The 15,708-nt window shown below is 42.9% G+C and overlaps 1 protein-coding gene across 4 annotated transcripts in view; it reads left to right on the top strand.

Moving 5' to 3' along the window:
• Window positions 1–15,157, top strand: part of ZDHHC3 (zinc finger DHHC-type palmitoyltransferase 3) — a 34,011-nt gene extending 18,854 nt beyond the window's left edge. For 3 of the 4 annotated variants that reach the window (XM_071429596.1, XM_071429597.1, XM_071429598.1), the window contains exons 5-7: window positions 1,049–1,130; window positions 2,888–3,018; window positions 11,266–15,157. In XM_071429596.1, coding sequence (XP_071285697.1) covers window positions 1,049–1,130; window positions 2,888–3,018; window positions 11,266–11,499 — 447 coding nt within the window. In that variant the 3' untranslated portion in view covers window positions 11,500–15,157. Of the gene's footprint in view, window positions 1–1,048; window positions 1,131–2,887; window positions 3,019–5,672; window positions 7,333–11,265 lie in introns of those variants that run through there. The other variant, XM_071429599.1, reaches the window with a different exon arrangement.
• Window positions 15,158–15,708: the final 551 nt, after the last annotated feature.

The raw sequence follows: 15,708 nt of genomic DNA, 5'->3' as shown, positions 1-15,708 counted from the left end.
TTTCTTTCCTATGAGCAAACAGGTTTTTTTTAAACCTTGAGTAGTGAGCTAGGTGTTCTAGTCCTCTCAAAAGGATTTCAGTTACTATTAGAACTTGATATCCACTTTCTAGCAGACTGTATTTAAGACTTAATCTGGTTGAGAGAAACAAAATAAGGGTTGCTGGTTTTGTTATTGAATATTCTTTTTAATACATGAGGAAGTGAAAGAGCAGCAACATGCTCAACTTGCAAGGAAAACCAGAATGCTCCACTATTGCCTTTTATTGCTTCCAGAGGTGTTTCTTGTTACAAAATCTCACTTCTGCTATACTCCTATCTTTGTCAGAGTTTGTAGGTTCAGAAGAGTAACTTTTTTACCCCTTAGTAAATTATAATCTATGTGTGACATTGCACATAGCTTTTGTTCTAACTTTTTGTTACATACAGTTTTTCTTACAAAGCTAAGACCTCGTTTAAACCAAAAATTATTAAGTATGAAGTATTAAGGCCTGAGAGAAACTTTCTATGCTAGTGCCTGCCTCAGAGAAAGTACTTCTAAAAAAAATAAAGTAATTTTTCTGACCCTCATACTGGAAAACAAAGTGCATTTTCTGGTTAAAAGAAAATGACTGTTGTTTCTCTGGGAAACTGTAGTGCTGTCAAGAGCAAGGATGTAGGCTTTGGCAACTGGATACCTTGATCAGTGTTACTGTTCTCTGAAGGTTGTGCAGTGCTGAGCTGAGCTAAGGGCAGTGAGCTGTGTTGAAGGCCACTCTGGGACACAGGAGGCTGGGCTTTGGATTCAGCTGCTGTTGGATTCAGCATCTGCCTTGTGTTCACTCAGAGCTGTTCAAAGGAGAGAATGAGTCTGTGTAGTCATGCTGTTTGCCAGCTTCACAGTGCTTTTTCAGGGGAGATGGGAGAGCTTGATGGTTTTTGGAGTTGTCTTGTGGTTTGGTTTTATTTTGAAATCTTAGCACTGTGCTTTTAAATAAAGTGTTGGGAAGATAAAGCATTTTGGTCTTTGAACACACTTGATTACCTGTATTATATCTTTCATTTTTCAGATGTATATAGCACTGATTTCCCTGCATGCCCTAATCATGGTGGGATTTCACTTCTTGTACTGCTTTGAAGAAGACTGGACAAGTGAGTATAAACAAAATACCTTATTAAAATAACAGATTATCCTTTGAATAAGAACTTAAAATGCAGTTGGCTTATTTCAGAAGAATGTTACCAACGTTCTGCTATGCTATCTCTATTTTTTAATTTTTTTTGTCTTTTTAATGATCATTCCTGGGACTTCATAATTCTTTTTGAGCTGCTGGAATCTCTGTCCTGAAAAGTCCTCTTTTAACTTACACCTGATAGTGCCTAGGAAAAAGCTGATATGTAAGGACACCTAAGGAATATGTGTGCAATAACCTACTGTTGGCATGAACACAGCACTAATTTCCTGAATGCTAGCAAAAGATAAGAAGAATGTGTATGCTTTTTTTAAAAGGGTACTGTGAATCATTCTTGCAAGACTGCCAGGAAAACATGCTGCTCGTATCCAAAAATCCACCCTTACAAGAACAAACAATTCTTTTCCTCAGAAAAACATAAACCAAACAAACCAAAACCAGAGCCCAAGCAGCTCAAAAAAGTGAAACCAAAAACCTCAGCATTCACTCTGAAGTAGTCAGTGAGTACATTTTCACAAAGTCAGTCTGTGTATGTTCCTAAAACCACAAATGGATATGGGAAGCCCTTAATGTAATGCTGAGTTGAACAGCAAGGTATCAAAGAACGTGTGTGCACATGTATGTACTGCCTGTGAGTTTTTTTGGAAAAAGAGGAGGGTTTTTTCCCTTGGAATTGCAGTAGTAGTCTCAATATCATGACTGGTTTTAGATCATAGTACTGCAGAGGATACACATGTGAATTGAATTTGAAAAGGTTGTTCTGCACTTCAAAACTTTGTAAAACAGCTGCCAGCAGTCACTGAGAACATCTGCATTTGACTGCAGTGGCCAGGGCCATAAAGGAAGGATACATTAAAAGATATATCCCTTATGTCCTTTCTCAGAGCCTGTTTCTGTGGGGAAAGCACTTCCCTACCTGTCCCAGGTTTAGGTGGCAGAGCAAAGCTGTTAGGAGATGGATGTGCTGTTCCAGCTGCCTTGTGTTTGTGCAGATTGTGTTAGTTCCTGATTATCTGTTTAAGTCTAAGATCTCATTAGAAAAATACAGACTTTTGGTGAGAGTCTTAGATTTTGGAAAAATCTGGAGATGTTCTGGCACTTACAGCACTCAACTGTAACTTTGCAGCACTCAACTATGACTTTGGCCCTATAACATTACTTTCTTCTGCTCCTCCTTTCTAATTACCTTCTTGGGTTTCTTTTTTCAGCTCTTGCTTGAGGTTGCACTGTTGAGTATGAGGAAGAATAGGAACTTGGTTTAATCTGACCTTTTAGTTACAGCTTAGAACAGTTATGAAAGGAAGCACACCCTGGTTTTATGTTGGTGCTACATATGCTCATGTCCTGACTGCCAGGTTGAGATTTTTAATGGACTTATCACTGTGGAAAATCTGTTAAGTCTAAGATTTAAGAGAGAACCTCCATGTGAAATGGAGGAGAATGGCATCCTAGTTGGTATGCTGGGGAAACACCAAAGTGGAAAAGAAAGTCGTAATCTTGCAGGGGTTTTGGTGGGCTTTTTCACTTTTTTTGAAATTTGAGGGAGTGATCATTTTATGGTTGAATGTCAGAGCTTCCCTGTGTATCTTTCTGGGAATGTTGTTCATATAATTAATTGATAGTTTGGGTATGGGAAATTCATGGCTTAGTGGGTGTTTTGCAGCAGCTGCATTACTTGGTGTCTATCCTTCCAACTCCATTGTTTTGTCTTCACAGAATGTAGTTCCTTCTCTCCACCAACTACAGTGATTCTACTCATCCTCTTGTGTTTTGAAGCTCTCCTATTTCTCATCTTCACCTCAGTTATGTTTGGGACCCAAGTACACTCCATCTGCACTGATGAAACGGTGGGTGTCTCACTCTCTCCTTTACTCTGTCTCTCACCATTTGTAGAAACAGTGTCTACAGGGCTACAGGGTTTTGCCTCATGGCACAGGGAGACCCATGTACCCTCTGAGGAGAGATGCAGTGTAATAAAGCTGAGCTAGCACAGTGCTGGATGGTGCTCTTGAGGGTTCCTGTGGGACACAGTACCCTGTGTATTGGCTGGGGTGCTGTGTTGACAGTAGCTCCCATGAGGTAGGCATAGGTAGCTGGGGTTACTCTGTAGAGGGTATTTGTCCCTGTGGATTGGAGAACCTTTCTCCTTTAATGAAGTGCTTTTACATCAGTATTGTCTGAAATTCAGCTGTGTGTCCTGGTTGTCACTATTCACAGATTTATGTGCTGGAAAGGCTGGAAAGCCAAGATGAGACGTTGGGGGAGGAACACACACGCACACTTCTTTTAGGCTAGAAGATTTTCCAGCCTTAGCTACCTGTTCAGCAGTTCAAAAACTCTTGCCAGGAGGAAAAAGAAAAGGGAGTGGAGTAGGCTCATGGAAACTGCTGGATACAGTCTGCTGCAAATCCACCAAGCCATCTCTGATTTGAAGATGGCATAGTAGAGATGATATAGTAATATTGCAGTCCTAAATCCATGTATTGCTCACTTCTGCAAAGATGGAGCTGGTGACTCCTGGGGATGTTCCCACATTTGTGAATACTTGCACTCTTCACCAAGCATGCTCAGGTAATTGAATTAACCAGAGTGGCTGGAGAGACGTGATAGTCTTAAAAGAGGGACAGCTCTTCTTTCCTCCCCTGCCTCCTTTAGGTTTCTTTCTCCTTGTTTGCCCATGGCCAGTTGAAGCTAGAGTAGATGTTTTTGCTGCTGTCAGAGAGCTGTGACTGGCATTATATGCTGTACAAGCCCATTGTTCTGAGCCTTTGTTTGCAGTGCTTTCCTTAATGCTTGGCTTCTGCAAGAGGCTGATGTTCCACCTGTGTGTGTTCAGAGGAAGACTTCACTGTGCTTTCTGATGGGGAGAGCCCCAGGAAGAAGTACAGAGTGGTACAGATCCTGCTGAGCTTGTGTTCAGCAGAAAGTGTGTAAATTGGCAATGCTGCCTGTGAAATCATCATTTGAATTTCTCTATCTTTGGAACCTGTCAAGAATTTTTAGAAACTGCTTCCTACGGCTGGGCACCCAAATAAGTCCCCAGATTTTCCCTTCCAGTGTAGTTCTGGGGACTCGTAGATGTTAAAGGAACAATGCCACATTCTAAAATAAAGGAATGAAATATGGTCTCCCCCACTGGGTTGTGGGTTTTTAGTTTTGGGTGTTTTTTTAATATGTACCAGTAAGAATTCTGCTCTATGGAATGTCTCATTGTTGGTTTGCTAGCATTGAGCTAGCTGTATGCAAGCAATCTGTTTTGAGCAGAGGAATATTTCCAGGTGAAGTGCTTCTTGGTGTGCTCTCTTACAGTGTTCTAATTTGCATTTTAGAGACAGGGCCGTATGTTGCCCTTTTTTCACCTTTCTCTTCCAGTCACTGGGAGACTTCATTCCTCAATTTGAGTATGCTGTCCTGCCAGGATGGTTCCTCTCTGCCTGAAGGGACCCAGAACCCTGGCATTTTGCTGTTGTCTCTGGAGGTGACATTACCAGGGACCAGCACAACTCCTGCAGCTGCCCCATGTTCTGTTCCTCAGAGCTCCCAACGTCAGTGATTTGAGGCACACAGATGTATTGCAGTGCATTTCTGTGTAGCATGGGAGACACGTGTAGGTCAGGAGGAACCTTGCCTTGCAAAAGATGCAGAGTCAATGAACTGGGTGATCTGCCAGCTGCTGCTGCCCGTCGGAGAGTGATGCTCTCCAGTGACTGCTCTTACTCATTGGGCTTCTACAGCAAGCATAAATGGCTTTCCTGAAAGACCAAATTCGCTTCCTGGGCTTCAGACACAATATGGGTTTTTATTTTCTTTTTAATGTTTAACTAGTGAATGTTTCAGCTGATTGCTTGACGGCTTATTTTTGTTCTGCCTCTAACCTTTACTAAACAATGCCAATGATTTCTTCAAATCAGTATCTTATTTAACCCTCTCTCCCTGCTGTCAGCCCATGCATGTTTTAGCAGTGATTCTAATGACACATGAAGAGGCACCAGGTAGACTCAGCTACACTGAGCCATGGGCACTTCCTGAACTTGCTTGGTGAATCTGAGAGCATTACAGAGATTATCTTTGGGTTTGTGGGGTTTTTGGTCCTTTTTTTTTTTTTTGTTTTTGTCTGCAAGCTTGTAATGGTTTCTTCTAAAACTTTTCCATCTGGTTAGCACATAATGCATTCAGCCATTAAAGCACATACTTTTTGTTTGGTTTTAAGTGGTGGGGTTTTTTTTATTGACATCAGAGGCAATTGGATGGCAGAGCTTAAAATGGTTCTGAAGTATGTAGGTCTGAAGAAAATGGAAGCAATTTTATTTCCAAGGAACAGTTTCTAGCTTTAGTATTTTTTAATATAAAGCAGAGAGAAGAAAAGGAAAGGCAGTACAGATGCATTTGTATTTTCTTACTCTGTCCTTCGGATGAGGGGTAACTGAGAGGAGACCTTTCCCCGAATCCAAAGCTACAAAACCTGAGTATTTGACTGAAAATGTCATATTTCTGTTTTCAGGGAATAGAACAGTTGAAAAAGGAAGAGAGAAGATGGGCTAAAAAAACAAAATGGATGAACATGAAAGCAGTATTTGGCCATCCGTTCTCTATAGCATGGCTTAGCCCATTCGCAACACCAGACCAAGGAAAAGCAGACCCATACCAATATGTGGTCTGAGGAATTCCTGACCAGCATTTCCACTAAAATAGAAACATATTACAGCACTACTGTTACAAATTTTCCATGAATGTTTAAAACAAAAAGCAAAATGAACTTTTTTATGTCTATTAAATGGCTGATAATTGCAGAGGAAAAAAAAACCCTGTGTTCCACCATTTTAGATAATTCTATATCTCTGGCTGAAACTGCTGCTTTTTTTTTTTTCCCTTTTTCTTTTTTTTTCCTTTTTTATCACATTAACTTTACTGGCATTTGTTTCTCTTTGCTTTCTGTATGGCATAACTAATGTGAAGGGAATCCTCTCTTCTCTGTTATGACCCACCTCTTCTGAGTAAATTCTCATGCTGTCTCCTGACTGTGATGAGCTCTGTGGATGACCTGTGAGTGCCAACAGCCCTACGCAGACACCTTTGGACTTCCTGAAGGAGCACATTGCTCTTTCATAAGTGAACTTGAACAGGGGAGCAGCACCTTCATGTACCAAAAGGTGCAAGACCAGAAGGCAGCACAGCAAGTGAGCCAATTGACCTGGTGATCACAAACAGTTAAAGTACTTCAAAGTTGCCAAACCAATTCTCACTCCACCCTCCTTTTTCCTTCCAGCCACAGAACTGATTCCATCTTTCTGGCATTATTTTATCTGTTCCCTCCCTTGTGTGCAGGAAATTGTTGCCCCTGTAGGATAACTGTGGCAGATTTAGAAGACTCTTTGGATTATTACATGCCTTACACTTCCAGGAAAGAAAGAAAGCTAATTTTCAAGTGTTTAGAATAGCAGAATCATGTTTTTTGATGTGTGTTTGTCTTGGTAAATGACTTGTTAGAGCAATGCCTGCGAAACAGTGTTAAAGTGAAAAACTGACATGAATGCCCAGATTACTATAAAGACTAATATTGATGGGATGTGTAAATGTTCCAGGGTGGTTGATTCTATATTGTTAGCTTTGCCCTGGTTTAGAGCTTTGTAAATCTTTTCTCCTGTTTATGCATACATGTGTATGTGTGTAAGCACACGCACATATATGTGTAAGGGTTTGAAATTGGGAAATATTTATGGTAAGGAGCATGCATGATGTTATGAACTGTGTGGTGATGAAAAGTGGGAGGGACAGAATGCATTCCAAAAACAGGTAGAGCTAAACCATTAATAATTCCAACTGTTAATGTTAATTACAACATCTTGTGTTCAGGCAGGAATTTTATTTATATTTTTGATTCACAGCTCCCATGGGCTCATTAAACGAATTGCATACAGAGGAAATACACAAATCAGCTGCATCTGTGACTTCCAAGGAATCTTTTCTTTCCTTGGCTTAAAATATTTTTTTGGAAACTGACCTGCTTAGACTGCTTCAAAGCCACGGGGGAAGGGAGGGAAATCAGGGAAGGAGAAATTTAATGGATGTCTCATTTTGGAAGTAATGTGAATGCTGCATCTTTTCAATCTGTTAATGCTTCCATATGGAAAACAAATGCAATAAAACTTTTCCAAAAACTTGTTTGCTGTTCTTTCTTTCTTTCTTTGTTCCAAATCTTGGGAAAAATCTGTAATGGTTTTCTGAACTTTCACTTCTGTATGCAAGCAGGCAGAAGCATGTAAAAGTTAATTAACTTGTGTGTTCAACTTCTAAGTTGAAAAGTGAGTTAATTGATAATATGCTGATCTGTTAATCAGTGGTTTATTTCAGCAGCTGGCAGAAGCTGTAACTCTGGTTTGAGTATGTGATGGTGTTTCTCAGAGAATGCTCCCTTAATGGTTAAGCTGGATCTTGGGCCGTGGTCAGTCCAGCCAGTGAGACATGTGCAGGTGATAATTTGAACTGGCAGAGAATCTGGCCCTAAAGCTGCCTTGATGCAAAATCAGAATATATTGAAGGGAGAGGCTTTAGTCACCTAGGCAATTAACTAATGAATGCATCTCTCTGTAGTTCACTGCTTCAAAAATTGTTTTGATCACAAATTTTACGTTCCAGTTTGGGCTTATTTTAATTACCCTTATTGGCTATGTGTTCTGGAGGAAGATTAATTATATTGTTCTGGCCTTTTGACCATTGTGGAAAAATGTGCAACTACTGTGTTTTTCTTGTTTCAAACCAGATGCAGATTGTTAAACAGCATTATATAGTACTGAGATCAAGCCGTGTGTTTTGTATTTTAAATGAGGCACCATCACAGAAATGCCACTGGTACCTGTCCTGTGTGTGGTGATAACCTGGGCCTTCGGGTTTTCTTGTGCTGTACGACTTTGTTTGATGCAATTTGAATGGTACTAAAAGTAAGTCAGTATTAGTATGAGAAAGGCAAACTTACTGGTTTGCTGATGGAAAGTATTTTCTTGGTCAGGACTACCTGATTTCAGGTGCTGGTTCTGTTTTAGTGTGGCCAAGAGAAATTGAAGGACAAACTCAATCAGAGCACTTCTGTTTTAAAAAACTAAGTGGTGCTCCGTGCAGAAATGTGTGAAGGAGCTGCTGTAAAAGAATTTCTGCCTTAATCATGATTTTCTAATGGCAATGCTTCCTGTGTCTTCTCCTTAACCATCAATTTGTCTCAATGCTTGTCTTTTTGGTTTGCTCTTTCCTTTCACATCTTAAAAGTGCATTGAAAGACGTTAATGCATTTCTTCTAACATTCAAGAGCTGTCCTACAGATTGCTTCTGGGTCAGACCATGCAGCCCACCATCCTCCTCTGGCACTGGGCAGGAGGAGATACCAAGGGCAGTAATTGAAGAAATGGGTATTATTCTACAGCATCACAGTGGTCACAGGTCAACTTGTCTAACTGTCCCCATGTTTGCGATGTTGTGCCTTTTACTTAAAGAGGAATGTCCAGTATCTTATATTTCTCACTGTATGTCTTTTCAGTATTGGTTCAAAATTATGTAATTTGAAACAGGGAAAGATGATGCTTTCTAAGCAGTTTTTTTTAATTAAGTGGAATAGCTGCATGATGGGAAAGAGAAAGAGGTGTTGGTTTAATTCAATACACAAAATTCTCACTTTGTAAAATAATGGTGAGAGATTTATGTAAATATATTTCTTTTTAAAAAGTTTAATTAAATAGTAGTTAAATGTCTTCAACAGCTGTGCATTCCTTCCCTCTCCCTTAGATTCTTTTTAAGGCATAACCTCATGCCCTACTGACCATGTGGCCAGCAGCCAAAATTAGATCAAGATACAATTATAAAACTTCTGTTTATTTTGAATACATGCTGTGAAGGATTAGTGAGGTCAGGTTGGGAGAGAGAAAGTATGCCCCTGGCTGTTCTGATGAACTACTCCCTAATTGGCATTAGCATAACCTCAGCCTGACCTTGCCTTGGTTAGCAGATGCTGATAGGAGCAGGTGAGCAGTGTTTTTTGGGGGAAGGGAATGAGGGGTTGCTGCCCAGAAATGTTCCAAATTTGTATTCCCAGTCTAGATGGCAGCAGGGATTGAAGCGGATTACACAAATGACTGCGGGCAGGGTTGAAGCTTGTGCTCTCAGGGAAGGGTTTAAATGCCTGATGTCTGTCTCTCCTCCTGCTCTGTGCTGCTTGTTTTCCTTCTTTCCAGATGCTCACGCAGTAAGTGCTCCAGCCGTGCTCCAGCCAGTTTGTTACTAACACACAAGGAAACCTCTGCAGTTGGCTAAGGAACAGCACACAACCAAAGGTGCTCTCCTGCTTTAGGCTGCCAGAGCTTCTGCCCCCTGGCTGCACAGCCACTGGGTGCTGGAAATGCAGTATCCTGGAGGAAAAGCTCATGGTAGTGCTAGAACACTTTGCCAAGGGTCTGCTGTGCACAAACTCTGCTCCTCTCCATCTTGCCCAGCAGGGAGGTAAGGTCAGGTCCTGGCTGTGGCACACAAATTGTGCCATCCCAAGGCACCAGAGGCTGCAGGGGATTCTCCCTGGAGCACTTGAAATGGTACATTTGCAAGCTTGGGAGCAGGGTGAGGTGCCACAGGCCTGTGTTTAGCATTCTAAATCCTTCAGGGCCTGATTTTTTCCCAAATTACAGTCCTGAGGAATTCCGATTTGGTATTGCGTCGTTCCTTTCTGCACGTTGACTGCTGAGTTTCTCTTAAGTCAGCACCAGAAACAGGGCATGAATGAAGGAATGAAGTTCAGAAAAGCTTTGCACGCAGCGCTTTGGTTTATGGTGTGCTTTCTCCTGGGTCTGCTCTGCTGACTCAACGTTACTGCAAACTCATCTGGTGCTGTTTTCTTATTTGTGAGGCTGACAACTAGTGCAGCTGTGGTGCTGCTGAGCTGCTGTGTGTATTCCTTTCCCCTCGCTGCAAAGCTCTGAATGTTTTGTGTGTTGTCAAGAAAAATCTGTAGAATTAGAATGTGAGAAGTGTACTGTTCTTCTAGCTCTTCTAAAACTTCTTTCTTACAGTTTTAACCCAATTTGCACTTTTTTTTTCCTTCCCTTGAGTTTCTCAAAACTTGGATCCCAGTATTCTTGCTTCTCTAAGAACAGACTTTCTGTGTGGTCACTTGTATATCATCACAAGTGGATCGTACACAGCTGCAGATCTGACTCCTCTCTTACATGATACAGAAGATGGGCATAAAAAATCGTGCCCTATTTCACACAGTGGTAGCCTTAAAAAAATCATTAAGAAAATAAATCTTAGTTCCCTATTTCTATGTGGAGAAGACTATCAGGAAAAAAATATCCCTGCCCAAATTTGATGGATCTGTTTATTAAGTGCAATCAAAATGTTCGCTTTACTAAAAGTGACATTCTTGGAGGGAGGATGAATCAGAATATTGACTGACCAAGGCTCCAGTCCCATTTTGAAGCCTCCACAATAACCTGTACAGATTTTCTCAACTCCCAGCAGATTATCTGGCTTGCATTGTGATTTGTCTTTGACAATTTGGTAAATGGAAGTTGTGTTCTTAAATATTTGCTCTTAACTGGCACAGAGTGAACTTCTAGTGACTAGCCTAGGTGTGGCAGTGGTAAATTCCTGATTGCTGGGAAAAGGTGCAGTATTTTGGCTGTGTCTGAACTATTGCAAAACAATGCCCAAACAAGGTGAAACTCTTAAGTTGTAACTGTATTTTGTCACTCCTTGGAAGGATTTGAAAAGCTGTGTGAGAAGAGGTCCATGTTTCCCAAAAGACTGGCTTTTCAGAAGCCATCCCTGTACCCTAAAAATCAACTGATTCCAAAATACATCAGCAAGATTCAGACTGTCCATGAATTAGATCTGATGTGAGGGTTTTGCTGTTAAATGTGGAGATGAGACTCTCAGTAATGCAGAGTGTCTGTCTTCATACAGACACAGACACAGACACAGTTCCCCATTAGTTCACTCAAACTGGAATAGCATCAACCTAGCTATAGGTAGGCAGTTCTGCATGTGCTACAGTGCTTGGTGCTCCAACACCTGCTGTAGGCGTGAGATGACCATAAACTCTTCTCTTCTTGCAGGGTATTGAGCGACTCAAAAACCAAAAGCCAACGTGGGAGAAGATCAGCGGCTGGGAAGGAATGAAGCTGGCATTTGGAGGTGCCTTCTCCCTGGGTTGGTTCAACCCTTTCTCAAACCTGAACTGCGAGAGCCCAGCACCTGCTGAAGCAGCTCCTGCGTCTGAAATAATGACCCAAGAAGAAATTGAGCAGTTTCTGGCTCGAGATGTTGCCATCCAAATGTTGCATGAATAAGCAAAGCGTTCTTCTCCTCCAGGAGAAGCTTTCAGGTGTTTTTTTTTTTAATAATTACTTGTGCTGGAGATTTAAGGGTTGTTTGTTAACATACTTTCTGGTGCGTTAAAAAATTCAGGAGTATTGGTCTGGAGCAGACGCTACAGCACTAGCAGAAGCAATGCAAATCTCCAGAGAGAGCTTCATAAGTGATGGGGTTCATAAGCTCCTTTCAGACCTGTGTCAGCTGCTTTATTGGTCTTTTCTTACATGGCATTTAAGGACAGTTTATAATTGTCAGATAGATTGGTTCCAGTTCCCAGAAATGTGCCATCCTAGGGAGTCTGGCTAATCTTTTGTTCTTACAGCCCTTTGGAAGACTAAATGTGTGATGGCAAGATTAGCCAGCTCTGAAGGTTTTCTGGAAAATGCATCCTCTTTAACCCATCCCATCCCATGCGTGCTGCTTGTGGGTTACGAACGTTGCTAATGTACTGGTCTTAGCAGAGGTGGGATGCAGGGCTATGGATGAGCTCACCCTGGGTGTGATTTCTTTGGGCTCTGAAATATCTCCAGGAGTTAATTTTTACCTTCTGTGCTTGTGAGAGTGCCCAGGACTGGTGGTGCTTGTCAGAGGTGGTGGTGGGCTTGTGATGGTGCTGGCGGGAGCATTGACCCATGGCCAGAGCAGCCAAGAAGGAGCAAGTGTTGACTGGGATGCTGAGCTGCTGGTGCTGGTGGGGGGGAAGCTTTTCCCCAGGGCTGTGGTTCATGTAAGATGTGTGGAGTGGGAGCTGCCTGGCTGAGCTCTGCAGCCCAGGGAGCAGGGAAGCAGTCTAGGCCAGGTCCCAGGGCTATTTTTGTATTTTTGCAGTGAAAGAGAGGGTGATGTGAGCACCCTGTGATGGAGGTACTACCTCTCTGTTTGACTTGTCTAATTTAGATGTTTCTCTTTCCTTGGTAGCTAGAGTTGGTGGAGAATTAGTAGAGCCTCCTAATCTAACTGTGTCTAACATTGTACGTGCCATTACTCCAGGTTTCCTTTCACTGATTTTGCAGCCAGTCCCTGGGGAATGCTGGTGACCCTGTAGAAGGAACACCTGTCACTCAAAGACGCCACCACTGCAGGAGGCAGTAGTTGCAGCAAAGTCCTGCAGAGGTGTTGCCAGCTGCTGCATTCAGATGCACTGAAAACACTTGGCATCCTCCAGATGTCAGGCTAGTTTTAATTTAGACTGTTCTTCATTTGTGTTTTTGTTCCTCTTCTGTCATATCCCTTAGATTAACTGTCATTAAATTTGCAGGAGTCTAGAAATATGCTACTGGTTTCCCTCCACAGAACATGCTTGCTTTTATCTCCCCCTCCCCTTAACCTGAACCAAAGATAACTGCTTCCTCTCAAAAGGAAGAGAAAGGAGTTTTTGGGATGAAAGCATGGTATTGTGAAAGACCTATATGAAGTTTTTATTATTTATAGGAGTAATATCAAATGGAATTTGTGCAAGATTTTTTTAATGTTTATTTTTAACCCCTCGGAAAGCATCTTTGTGTGCATTGATTGTGTGACATTCAGGGTTGCTGTGGAGGGATGAGATTCTCTCCTGGCCTTGTCCTCTGCCACAGCAATCCTTTTATCTGGCAAAGTAGTGGGAACAAATAGAGTGCCTTGGCTGTTAAGAGCACAGCTTCACCAAAATCCAGGAGGTATTTCTGAATAGTTGTCCCATTCCCTGTTCCCTCTGGATGTCTCTTCGTCAGTGAAAAACAGATCTACAGAACATCATTAGGAATTGCATATTTATAACCTTTGGGTTAAAGGGAAACACCACCCATTTGAGGGGAAATGAGATCTTCTCTCATGTCATTTAGTCATGAGGTCTTGAGTGTCTTTGCCCTGTGCAGCAGGGTGCTGAGGGAAGAAGCTCCTCCTCTGCACTAGCCTATGTTCCTCCCTGTCAGCATCCCACAGGAGAGGGATGTCAGGGACATACACAGGTCTGTAAGGGATTTCCTTAGGCAGGAATGGCCATGTTGAAAGAGGAAGAGTGCCCTTTTTAGCTCATGTTTTCTAATTTTGCCCTGCTGCTCCACTTCTGCATCCAGGTAACACCCCTGCCTCTGGTGGTGTGTCTGCAGTGGGAATGGTGCTACAGGGAGGAACTAGTCCATGGCTGAAAATCACCTTGAGGCAGGCATATGGGGATGTCAGCTTGGGAGAGAACCCGTGTTCCAGCGTTGCTTCTCAGGACAGGGACCCTACTCTGGGACATGGCTTTGGGTAGGCATGGATGGAGGCAGCCAAATTTCTCCTCCACCTTCAAACCTGGTTCTCTTCATCATGAGAACATTTGTCATTTGTTCTGTTTCCCACCTCTCCTGTTGTTCCTCAGGTGCTGGCATTTCTGGGTTTGTTTTTTTTTTTTTTAATAGGGGAAACCGAAAAGCAGTGTGAAGAGGAGGGTAAGAGCCAGAGCAGTCATCTCCTCTCCTCCAGTTACAATCTGAATGAGACAGGGACGTGTCCCTGGGCCTTACACAGAGCATGGACAGCCAGCTCCAGCTGTGGTGCCCTCAAGACATGGCAGGGTGACTTCCTCTGCCTAGGAAATCAGTTCTGGTGTTTCTTGGCTGTCAGTCTCCCTTGGCCTCTCCCAAAGTCCCAGTACCCCCTGGTGTATCTCCTTCTTGTCTCAATGTAGTATGACAGCTGTCAGAAATCACAAGTCTTCACAAGTTGGAAAAATCTTTTATCCACAGCTTTTGTATAAACCTTCTTCTTTAAGGATTGACTGGTAACTTGAGACCAAACATGATTTACATGGAATTGAAGCTAAGCTCACTGTTTACCTTCCCTTCCCTCTGTACACTTCTTGCCCTTTGTTAGGGGATGCCTTCATGTTCAGACCATGCTGCTGTGGTCCTGGCTGGCTCACCAGGTCCCAGGAAAGACATCCTGGAGAGCCTGCTTTTAGTGCCCTGAATTTATGGGGCTAGGGAGAATGCTCCCCCTGCACTGCTCAGGGGGACATGGTCTGCTGAAGATCCCATCACTGCTCTGACATGAGGTGTTAATATGTGGTGGACAGAGCTGTGGCATATGTGGAAAATGTTCTCGTACTTCTCACCTGGTGTCTTCCACAGCAGGTTTTCTATGCAAATAGGGAATTTACATCTCGTGAAAAAATGCATTTTTTGCTGTTTGTAACTCCTTTTGTGCCTTTGGTCGCTGCTGTACTTTTTAAAGAACTAATACTTCATCTGCCAAGCACCACCTGCTCCTCCCTGCTCTGCGGACGTGATGTGCATGGACCCTGCACCTGCTCTGCCTCTGGAGAGGAGCTGCCACTCCCTGCTGTGCCACCACAGGAGGTGGCCTTTTGGGGACCCTGTGCTGCTGTGGAGTGACACAACACTGGGCAGAGGGGCAGCAGGGGTCTGGGCAGCCTTGACCCCCTTCTGTGGCCTGGCAGCCACGTGCATGCTTGTCTGGGAGTTCCCCAAATCTTTGAAACGCAGAAGAGTGGTTAAAACCTTTTGGCCTTTTAATGTCCTTTTTTTCCCTCTTCCCTTTTTATGGGCTGGCACATTACCAGATGTAGTCACTATTTCTTTTTTCCGCTCCACCGCCTTAATGCTTGAGCATTTGCCTTTTAAATAAACAGATAAATTACTCCCTGTACTATTGTGTGACCTGATTTCCTCTTTACTTTGGAAATGCTGTCAAACCCACTGCCACTCTGCTGCTGGCCATGCTGGGACAAGGAAATCCCTTGCTAAAGGTGGGCTCAGGAGTTGCTGGGGTGTGCAGTGCAGAGGTGGGCTCCAGCTGTGCACAGCTGTTGTCTTTTCCAGTGTGATTATGGCTGGAAGAGCTCCAGGTGTACACTGCCATCGAGGTTCTTCCTGTAGTCCAGCAGCGTTCAGGGTGGAAGGGGAAGAATAGAGGTTGTACATTTCTAGGGGAGTACTAGTAATGAATGCTGCTGGAGATGGCAAAAAATGCCTCTTCCAAAAATGCCTGAAAACCCCCAAAAGAAGTGGGATAGGAAGATGTACGAAAAATGGTGTTTGGGGAGAATGTGCTGGGTTTGCTCTTTCTGAGCTCTAAAGTCAAGGAAAGGCATGTACTGGTACATTCCCCAGATGGTCAGCTGGGAGGAGAGGGAATTACCCAGGAGGGATTTGCTTGAAATGTTCCTTGAGCTGCACAGCAGCCCTTTGTGCAGTGAA

Source organism: Agelaius tricolor, unplaced genomic scaffold (assembly GCF_023055355.1).
Source record: "Agelaius tricolor isolate 1412-34295 unplaced genomic scaffold, bAgeTri1.0.p SCAF_6, whole genome shotgun sequence".
Taxonomy (NCBI): Eukaryota; Metazoa; Chordata; class Aves; order Passeriformes; family Icteridae; genus Agelaius; species Agelaius tricolor.
The sequence above is the reverse complement of the archived record's forward strand: the minus strand, read 5'-3'. Positions and strand labels throughout refer to the sequence as shown.